General features: G+C 36.0%; 1 protein-coding gene across 1 annotated transcript; it reads left to right on the forward strand.

The window, feature by feature from the left end:
* Positions 1 to 1,844: 1,844 nt before the first annotated feature.
* Positions 1,845 to 6,992, forward strand: LOC149076096 (uncharacterized). The gene is made up of 2 exons (XM_089242182.1): positions 1,845 to 5,807; positions 6,006 to 6,992. Exons 1-2 carry the CDS (start codon positions 1,845 to 1,847, stop codon positions 6,990 to 6,992), a joined length of 4,950 nt encoding a protein of 1,649 aa, XP_089098308.1.
* The last annotated feature ends 4,570 nt before the right edge of the window (positions 6,993 to 11,562 follow it).

Consider the following 11,562-nt stretch of genomic DNA (forward strand, 5'->3'; position numbering starts at 1 on the left):
TTGATCAAACGCGACTCTTTTTAAACCTATCCGCTTCTCTGAAGTTCACATGAAACAAAAAAATAAAAATATTCTTTCGCATCAATTCTTTTCTTTCATGCTAATTTTTGTCAATTTATCCTTAGTTCTTATCAAAAAGCCCCGTTTTTTATCCTTTCTCCTACTTGTTTTTAACTATACTTTGTCTATAAAATTTATAGATTTATCTCATATATATATATAGGAAGATGAGACAGAAGTGTGACGAGAACATTAACTCTATGAATTGTTAATGCAGAAAAATAAATAACTGTTAATGTTACTTTAGCATCTGAAATTAATGCTAAGCAAATTAGTTCCAGAAATACATGCAAACATAGAAAACAACGTTCGCCTTTTTTTCTTACTTTTTTCAAAAGTTACATGAAAACTCAAAACAATTGAAATATCCATTTGCAGTATACAGGAAGATTACTTAATTCCTCTTCTCACATTTTACATTTAATTGTTGACCCAAGAGGCAAAACTTGAATTAGAAAAAAATACCCAAATAACGTGTAGCACTCAGATACGTTCATGTTGCAAAGTGTTGTATAGTTATCAAGATGTGAAAATTAACTTTTTTATATGGGCACCCTGTCCCATATAATAATAAAATTAATATAATAATATAATTTTTTTTTAAATTCTAATAACTATACAATACCTTGTAGCATGAATGGCGTATCTCAGTTATACACGTTTTTGGATAATTTTTCTAATTGGAAGTATCCCTGTAGTATCAACGGTTTGATACTACAGTAAAATGCTGTAACGGAAATTAAGGTATCACCCTGTATTGTCAGGAATTAAAATAATATTGGGTAGCATCAACCCAATAGTTTGCATTCAAATGTTACCAAAACTACAGGTTTGAATTAGATGAAAATCCTTGAGCACAGTCAAAGTGAAAATGTATCCAAATTATTTTATCGAGAATATTTCACTTATAACCAAAAAGGAAAAAAAAAAGAATAATTAAAATAATTAGAAAAAAAATGCTATCTAATTAGTCTAATTGGAGAGGTGAAAGATGAGCTTGTTGGTCTTTTCCGCTTTGAATTATCAAAAGGATTAAATTGCTCTTGGCTCTTCGAAAAAAAGAGTTTTCTGATCCTAATCTTTTGTCGGTGTTACTTATCCTATTCTATTCAAAGCGCCAATAAAGGGGATCAAACTCATTTACCCTCTTTGAATGGGTTTGCTGATCGAAGTGGTGTCCCAAAAATCGTTGAAATAAAGAAACCGGATAGTGGACAGCGATTGGCTATGCCGATAGTACTGAGCTCAAACTTTTGCTCAAAGATATGGTATTCAAAGAGCTCTTATCCTGTCTATTGAAAACCATCTAAGTGAATATAGAAAAGAAAAACGAACAATACTATCTGCTTAATAAGGTAGCATCGTAAGATTTACTCGTAGTCATTTATATGAGCGATTACAGCTAGTAATAATGATGACAATCGCAATTCTAGGCCACATGGGGCCTGCAGATGAACTTCCCTGGTGTTCAGACTGTTCAGGGATTGTGCCGTGTCTTCGGGCTGTTAGGCCGATACATCAAATTATGTGAGTTGGCGGCTATTTTGTACGCCAATTGTAGCGAGCGTTTTTCTGTGACTGTATTACGAAATAGGTCGTTAACCAGGAAAGGAGACGAGCAGTAGGCTCTCCCTTTAAAAATAAAGTTAGTACTATAGGAGTACGTGTTTAAATTCAATTGTGTGATTGAATCTCATTAATGCACAGTAGTAGCATTTTTAGGTTACATTTTTAACTGAGCTATTGAACAATTTGGTCCGTCTATAGCCGGAGGATAATTGAAAATGAATGCTAAATATAATCGTCAAAAAGGAACTGTAAAAGCTAAAGTTACTCAACTAGAAAATTTTGCCAAGGACTTTGAGCCATCAGTGGATTCAAAACAATTACTTGATGTGAAATTGAATAATATCGCCGACATCAAAAAAAATGTTGAAGCATTGAGGAAAATATTATACGCTCAACCAGAGACTATAGACATTAGCGTGTTCGACGAAGAGCTGCTGCACATAGATGAGCGACTAGAAACTCTGGAGGTAAGATTTCTTTCCTACCAAGAGTCGATGAAAAGTCATCATAAAGTTAATGTTGATGAGCGTAAAGAAATTTCACGTATAAAATTGCCAGACATTCCTCTACCAGAATTTTCTGGCAAGTATGAGGAATTTAGTCAGTTCAAAAATCAATTTAAGTGTTTAATTGAAGGCAACGAACAATTAACCGACGTACAAAAGCTGTATTATTTGCGAGCATCATTAAAAGGGGATGCAAAAAAGCTTGAAACAGCTGACGAAAGCTATGCTTCTTTGTTTGAGGCGTTAACAACTCGTTATGAAAACAAAAGAATAGTTGTTGACACTCATATTCAAGCTTTAATAAATTGCGCTAAAGTTCAATATGAGTCAGCTAAGGAATTGCGCAATCTAATTGACAATGTAAATAGAAATTTAAGAGAGTTGAAATCATTGAAATTTGAAAGAAATGATTTATCAGACACCATGTTACTGAATGTATTACTTCAGAAAATAGATAAAGAATCCAGAAAGGAATATGAGTTAACATTAACAACTACCGAGGTTCCTAAACTAGACAATTTTCTGGAATTCATTGAAAAAAGAAGTATAATGTTTGAAAGTGTCGGAAAAATAAATAGTCGTCAGCAGCAGCCTGACCACAGAATACAACCGAAAGCAAAAGCTTTCATGGTATATGATAGTGATAATATCAAAGAATATAGAAGATCTTGTGTCTCTTGCAAAGGTTTTCATGCATTATATAAATGTGTAAAATTTCAAAGAATGAGTGTTTCGCAAAGATATGAATTTGTGCGAAAGCATAATTTATGCTATTGTTGCTTAAAAATTGGCCATATTACGTCTCAGTGCTTATCAAAGGTCATTTGCTCTATTTGCAATTTGAGACACAACACTCTCTTACATCGGGGAGAAACGGCGTCTCCAAAAAGCAATAAAGATGTCATCCAACGAAAAAGCGAAAGCGCTTCCCCCATACCCTCAGAGGGAGGAGCAGTAGGGGGCCAACAACCAGATGTTCTTCATAGTCTGAGCAATGTGGTAAACACAAATTCATCAGCACTTCTCAGTACTGTGAATGTTTACGTCTGCGATTCCCAAGGAAAAGAGACTCGAGTTAGGGCCATACTCGACAATGGTAGTCAAGTGAACATGATGACAACAAGCTGCGCCGAAGCCCTCGGGTTGAAGAAAGAAAAAGTTTATGCCCCCGTTTGTGGCATTAATGGCTTGTCACACACCGTGAAAAACAAAACTACCGGGGTAGTCGCAAACAAAAGCGGCGAGTTCAAGAAAGAATTGGATTTTTTCATTGTATCCAAAATAACAGATTTCACCCCATCGTCTCCTCTTGATTTATCTGGCTTGAAGTTTCCCGAAGGAGTTGAACTTGCTGACCCACATTTTTCCAAGCCAGGGAAAATACAACTTTTGATCGGAGCAAAAATATTTTTTGAGGCATTGAAGAGCGGACAGCTGTATCTCAGCAACGAAGTGTTGCTTCAGAATTCTGTATTTGGGTACATAGTCTCCGGGACAATTTCTCACTCGTCATCTCAGCAATGCTGTTTTCTCTCGAGAGAAGTTGATGTGTTAGATCAATCCATTAGAAAGTTTTGGGAAATTGAATCTGTTGAGGAGAAGCTACCCCTGAAAAGCAAAGAAGAACTTTTTTGCGAGGATCATTTTGTAAAAACCCATCGTAGAAATGAAAGAGGGGAATATATAGTTGATCTTCCGATGAAGGAAAATGTTGAACCTGGGGAATCCATGCAATTAGCTGAGCAAAGGCTGAATTGGCTGTGGAAAAAATTGGATAAAAATCCCCAAATGTCTGTTCTTTACAAAAATGTTATGGCCGAGTATGAGGACTTGGGTCACATGCAGGAGATGATGGAGGGACATGAGGATATAAAATATGTTATGCCTCACCATGGAGTCTACAAACCTGATAGCAGTACCACTAAATTAAGAGTAGTTTTCGACGCATCAGCCCCTTCTACCAATGGGTTATCACTTAACAACTGCTTGTTAAATGGGGGTGTGGTCCAAGAAGACATCTTTTCGATACTGCTAAGATTTAGAAGACATAAAATCGCTTTCACTGCCGATGTGAAAAAGATGTACAGGCAGATCTGGGTCAATCCTGATCATTGCAACTTACAATGCATCTTATGGAAAGAAAGTCCGTTAGATGAACCCAAACTGTATAAGTTACTTACAGTAACATATGGAACAAAATGTGCACCATATTTAGCCACTAGGGTGTTAAGGCAGTTAGCTTATGACGAACAGAAGAAATATCCTCTTGCTGCTGCCGCAACTCATACTGATTTTTATGTTGATGATATTCTAACTGGTTCTAACGATATAACAAGTGCCATTGAATTGCAGCAACAGCTGATTTCTATGTTAAAATGTGGAGGCATGGATTTACACAAGTGGTGCTCCAACGAAAATGCATTGTTGAACAATGTCCCTGCCCATGAACGAGAATATTGCTTTCAGGATCCTGAAAATGACACGGTGAAAACTTTGGGTTTAAGATGGAACCCTAAAGAAGATTGTTTTGGTTTCACTGTTGCTCCTGGTAACAACATACCTACCAAGCGTGCTGTGTTGACAGATATCGCAAAATTATTTGATCCGTTAGGCTTGCTTGGTCCTGTTCTAGTACAAGCAAAGATTTACTTGCAGAAGCTCTGGCTGTTGAAAATCGACTGGGACGATGAACTGCCGTCTCAACAATCGAAAAACTGGAGAAAATTCCGAGAAGGACTTACAAAGTTGACAAATCTCCAGATTGATCGTTTCGTCTTATCAGACTTTGCTGAAAAATTAGAAATTCATGCATTTTCAGACGCGTCAAAGGATGCATACGGGGCTGTTGTATATGTGCGTTCGATTACTGCCGTGGGTGACGTGAAGGTGGTGCTTCTTTGTAGCAAATCCAGAGTTGCACCTCTCAAAGTAGTGACCATACCACGTCTTGAACTTTGTGCTGCAGAACTGCTCTCAAAGCTTGTTGAGAAGGTGCTATCTTCTCTGCGTGTGGAAGTGGACAAGGTGTGTCTGTATACCGACTCAACAATAGTGTTGGGTTGGATCAACGCTTCACCTCATCAATTGAAGGTATTTGTGGCGAATAGGACCTCCAGAATCAAAGAAATCACCAAGAACTTCCATTGGCATCATGTGAAATCCGGAGATAATCCTGCAGACTTAATTTCAAGAGGAGTTAGCCCTGATCAAATCATCGATCAGACTTTATGGTGGAATGGACCAGGGTTTCTTCATGAGAGAACTATCGACTCCACAGATGGATATTATCCTATTACATCCGATGCAGATTATCTCCGAGAGTTCAAGAAATATGCTGATGTGACTTTGACTCTAAATCTGAACGAAGTTTTCATGGATTCTTTATTTTGCATTACAAATGATTATGCTAAATTAATTCGCATTCTTAGTTTTGTTTTCAGGTTCATCCATAATTCGAGAAATCCACTTAATAAGCGAAAGGGTCCTTTGTCACATCAGGAACTTCAAGGTAGTATGCAATATCTAGTTCGTTGCGCACAAGAAATAGAGTTTAAAGGTGACATATCCAATCTTAGAAAAGGGAAATTGGCAACAGACAAGATAAAAAACTTACTTCCATACTTAGACGAAAAGGATATTTTACGAGTAGGTGGTCGTTTACGGCACAGTCAAGTAAGTGATAGCCAAAAACATCCGATCATATTACCATCAAAACATAAGCTCACTAGAATGATCATTGAGCATCATCATAAAAAATATTTACACATTGGTCCGCAAAATTTATTGTATTCTTTGAGGAGAGAATTTTGGCCATTACGTGGCAGAGATATGTGTCGTAAGGTTGTACATGACTGTATCACTTGTTTCAAGATAAAACCTGTAACAGTAGAACAACTCATGGGGGATTTACCTAAAGAAAGAGTCACTGTGAACTATCCCTTTAACTGCTCTGGTGTCGACTTTTGTGGGCCGTTTCTGATAAAATATAAGGGCCAGAGAAAGGGGATCTACCACAAGGTGTATATTTGCATTTTTGTATGCATGGTCACGAAGGCCACTCATTTGGAAATAGTGTCTGATTTGACATCCGAAGCATTTATCGCTTGCTTGAAAAGATTTGTTGCCAGGAGAGGAAAACCTCAAAAAATGTTCAGCGATAATGCAAAAAACTTCGTAAGTGCTAATAAAACTCTGAAAAATTGGTATGCCGATATTGTGCAGAGTAATAACAATCTCGTCAACTATTTATCAGCAGAGGGTATTCAGTGGCAGTTTATACCTCCCAGAGCACCCAACTTTGGTGGTTTGTGGGAGGCCGGGGTAAAATCCTTTAAGCACCATTTGAAACGTGTAGTTGGGAATTCGAAACTAACATACGAAGAACTGTTAACTATTGTCAATCAAGTAGAGGGAATTTTAAATTCACGTCCGTTAACACCACTATCTAGTGATATAGATGATTTAGATATTCTTACGCCTGGTCATTTCCTCATTGGTCGCCCAGTCACTGCCATTGTAGAGCCATCACTGACTGATGTTAAGGAAAACAGATTGAATTTATGGCAACGTACATCTAAGTTGGTGCAAACAATCTGGAAGCATTGGCAAAACAATTATTTGAGCACTTTACAACAACGAAATAAATGGAAAGGTTCCAAGCCCAACATCAATGTTGGAGATATGGTTGTCATGAAAGAAGGAAACCTCCCAAGTTGTAAATGGATTTTGGGAAGAGTCGTGGAGGTTTTCCAGGGTAGGGATAATAAAGTGAGAATTGCAAATGTAAAAACAATGAATGGGATCTTCAAAAGATCAATATGTAAAATCGCGTTGTTGCCGTTAGAAGGGTCTCGATAAAAAAAAAAAAAAAAAAAAAAAAATCATTAGGTTTCCGCCTTGAAATTATAATTGTATAATATAGTACATTTGTGTATGTATATAGTGCATTAGTATTTTATATAATTAATTTTTGTTTCGCAAATATGATATCTGTACTGCATCGAATTTTTGTTATATGTGAATTTTGTTTATGTATTCAAGTTTTTATATTGTCGTATTTATTGAAATTAATATTTCAATGCCGGGCGGCATGTTAGGCCGATACATCAAATTATGTGAGTTGGCGGCTATTTTGTACGCCAATTGTAGCGAGCGTTTTTCTGTGACTGTATTACGAAATAGGTCGTTAACCAGGAAAGGAGACGAGCAGTAGGCTCTCCCTTTAAAAATAAAGTTAGTACTATAGGAGTACGTGTTTAAATTCAATTGTGTGATTGAATCTCATTAATGCACAGTAGTAGCATTTTTAGGTTACATTTTTAACTGAGCTATTGAACACGGGCTTGCCTGCATATCTCAGTCTAACTACAGTTCATCAAACGCATATAATCCGTTTGAACCTAGTGCATTGAACATTGTCGTTTTACTCGCATAACGGTCATTTTCTGCACACCAGGGCTAATTAGACTAGGATCTACAATTCATAGCTGATTCCGAACGGTAGCTTTTTTATACTCACCTGGTGCGCTGACCAATGGTGTGAGCCTCCCTGGGATAGCAATCTTTTTCTGTGGTCATGTCGTCATTTGTGTTGTACCTCCGACACCTCTTAAATCCTTTGGTACTTTAGGCAACTATCTTATCGACCTTAGCTACCGCACCCTTCAACCTAGTGCAGTGATAATTGTAATAAGACAGATGAGTTAGTGAGTAGCTCTGGATGTTACTGTATTTTAAGGCAAGTTTGTACTTCGAAGTGATACACGCCATTTGTTTGAATGGTAGCTTTTCACATACTGTAGTTCAAAAGCTGCCTTAACGCATGAGCTTACACGGGTACGGCCTAGTGTTTCTAGTGAATAGTGGCCTTCATGATAAGGAGATATGCAATTGAGAGGGAGTTAAAATCAGAGGGTGGTATAAGTTACATTTTCAACAATTCTGACTTACGACCAGAAATACAATCTATAAGTACTGAACTGTTGCGGAAAAAATGGTTAATTAATACACACGGAAAATCGGCTGTATCAAGAGATATAGATGTTTAGGAAAGGAAAATTCATCTCTGCCCTCACGGAGACTCTAATCACGGTCTCGCGTATGTCGGACAGGAGCTCTACTACTGAGCTATGAAAGCAAATAGAATATTCCCTCCGTGGGGGAATGGTGGCAGCATTCTGCTAATAGCGCAAAAGGAGATCAAGCCCACCAGATCGCGATATATATGCATAGAAAGAAGTCCGCTACAGTTTTTTTTTACAATATATATGGAAAGCTGGTATATATTGTAATAACAAATATATATTCTATCTGCTTTCGTAGCTTAGTAGTAGAGCACATGTTGGGCATACGAGGATTCGAGTCCCTATCAGGGTGAAGATGAATTTTCCTTTTTTTCCTAAACATCTATATCTCTTCATATAGCCAGTTTCCGTATATATTGTATTAACAAAAAAAATGAGAGGTAGTGTTTCTCTCTACATATAAAAATAAATTAAGTTTCAGCTTTAACAGCTTGTCTCTAGATTGTGTAATGCCAAAATGTTTAACATGTGAACCTATACATGATAACAATTCTAGAAAAAAAGCCTTTTTCCTCAAAATGAGTATTAATTGATTTTCACCATTAAGATATTTGAGAGAAAGCGAGTAAATTCTCAGGCCAATATTTCCAAGGAAGGTGTGTTACCAATTTTTCTTAGAACAATATTATGGCCCGCGGGTCAATGATACTATTAAGATGCTCGTGATCGCGTCTTACGCAGAACGGTAGATTTCTCAAGTATTCCTAATATTAGTTATATTCAATATTCTATAGTAGTTTGCATTGCATCAGCAATCAAGAAAATTGATACTTCCGAATCAGAACAACACACAAGTGATGAAACAATAGCATAAAACATTTTCTGAATCATATCTACAAATCTGAGATTACAGAAATTTCCAGATTGATAGCTTTGCACTCACATTCCCATGTTAAAATCTTCAGTGCATTTCTGAAATTTCATTTGTTCCATACAATGTTCGAAAACTTTCATGTTTTTATTCTTGCTTCAAAAATCTTTAAATATTTTCACAAGAAAACAAATATTATTTTATATTCAACAAGCATAGCACTTGCATGTATACCTTGTGAATTACTTCAGAATCAATGCTTAACAGCCTCGGTTCTGTTTTAGTGCTTCCATTGTAAACCACTGTCAAATTAATTGAATTGATAGAATCACACAGATATTCGTAATTTTACGATGTTTCTCGTTTCCCTCAACACTTTAGAGGAAACACGCACCATTAGCGGGAACACGAAAATCCTTGCTCGTGTGATCCCACCTTTTTTTTTTCATGTTCAGCAATGAATCCCTAATTGATGGCCAAATGAGGACAATTACTTGAAATTCTTTTATTGTTATTATTACTACTCTTTTCTTATTTACGATCGTTTCTTTTACGTGGCCTGGAGGTTGTTTTCTATGTCCTCTGTGTTCTTTTACTTTTCCTGTTTCCTCTCGTGGTGTGGAGGGAGTAAAATAGGAAAGCGTGTTCTGTTTCTTCTGTTATTTCCAGGAAACACATTCATTTATCCTGGGGAAAATCCAATTACTAAGACTTGAGTGGTTTGGTGCGATGACCTTGGACAAATAATAAAAAAAAGAGTGAGATAATTCGGTCTTTTTGTGAAGTGATGATTGTGCAAACCATTGCATCCCTGTAGGCAATGATTATACTATCAAGTTCCATCGGGTTGCAAATAGATATTTTGCAATTAACTCTAATAAATGAGGCGGAAAGATGAAAAACAATAGAAGAATAACGATGTTATTAAAGTGGTAAATTCTTAGTTACAAATTCATGCTTTTGAAAGTTTTCTCGGTTGTGATTGTTAATAATTTGGTTGATGAATGAATTGTTATTGTCACAATTTTTTTTCGTAACTAATTAAGGTAATTAAAAATGAAATGATGTTTTAATTCTAGTATTTTTCTAATTGTAATTGCATACAGCGTATGTGAATATGCGACGAATATATGAGCTCTTAATACTCCAAATATTCAATAATTATAAGAAAATATATACGTACTTATATTTATTATTAAAATTTGTGTCGTGAAACTTTCCATCAGCATCACAAATAATATTTAAAATAATTTATAGTTTACAAAAACATTTTCAAAAAATCTGTGAAACTATAGTGCGAATACAAATACAAATTCGATGGCCACAACAGGCAAAATGCCTAACGAGGTGGCTGAGAAAAAAATGAAAAATTATATAAAAATGATAAAATGAAATATATAAAGAAAAACAATGCCAAAATGTAGAAAATTAATGCTAAAATAATAAACGCAATAAAGTAAAAAAATTAACGATAAATTTTGTAAAAATATAATTTCTATAAAAAATGTGGATACTGAATGTATATAAAACACAGCTACTCAAAATCAATTTTTATTGCGATGATATAGACGAAACTGAATAAATTTTAATGCAAGTATTTCATTTGCGTCGTCTCATCGCGGTTATAAACAAGGTTCATTAACATCATTCTCTAAAGCCCCGTTCACATGGGAAATATAAAAAGCGGGTTTAAAACCAGCTTCAAGAATTTTCACCATTGACTTTTTTTTTCCATTTCTTTCCTTACGAAGAGAAAAAAAAGTCTCAAACGAGTACAAGAACTTCCAATACTACCGTAATATTTGCACATGTGAACGGAGCTAAAAGGCCTGTTCACATGTGCAATACAGGGCCGTCAATTCAACTTTTTCCGGAGGGGGGGGGGCAAAGAGCATGTATTAAAGGTACGCATATATATATATATTTGTATATATACAACGGCGCCCCCCCCCCAAATGACGGGCCTGGTGCAATATTGTGATAGCATTGGGAGTTCAAGAACCCGCGTGATGACTTTTTTCCTTCTTAAGGAAAGAAATGAAGAGCAGTCATTCGCGAAAATTCTAGAAGCGGGCTTTAAACCCGCTTTTTCTATTTCCCATGTGAACGGGGCTTAAGAGAATCAGCCGGGACCACAAAAGATTGACGTTACAGTTTAGATGTCATTAAAACCGAGGTCGTTATAACCGTTATGACCGAGTTTAACTGTAAGTACCTTAACAATATGAAGTTAAATTCGGCTAAAGTGCTTAACAAACTTGAGTACACTACGATCATATGAAGAACACGTTTTTTTATTCACTTTTACACTCATGCTTATAGATATCAAAAAACTAAAATAAAAATTCGTCTAAATTTCTGAAATTTAATCATACATCATCGATCACATTTTCGGATACCAAAGCCTGGCAATACGTAATGCAAGGAAAAAACAATAGAGAATTTCCATTTGTCTCTTCGCGTATCATCGAAAGCATTTGATAAATGTATTATAATAATTTTCGGTAAAATGAACGAATCCGTCCTCAATGAA

This window comes from Pholcus phalangioides, unplaced genomic scaffold (assembly GCF_987345545.1).
Source record: "Pholcus phalangioides strain wild (caught in Gottingen) unplaced genomic scaffold, Ppha-v1.0 ptg000015l_1, whole genome shotgun sequence".
NCBI classification, from domain to species: domain Eukaryota; kingdom Metazoa; phylum Arthropoda; class Arachnida; order Araneae; family Pholcidae; genus Pholcus; species Pholcus phalangioides.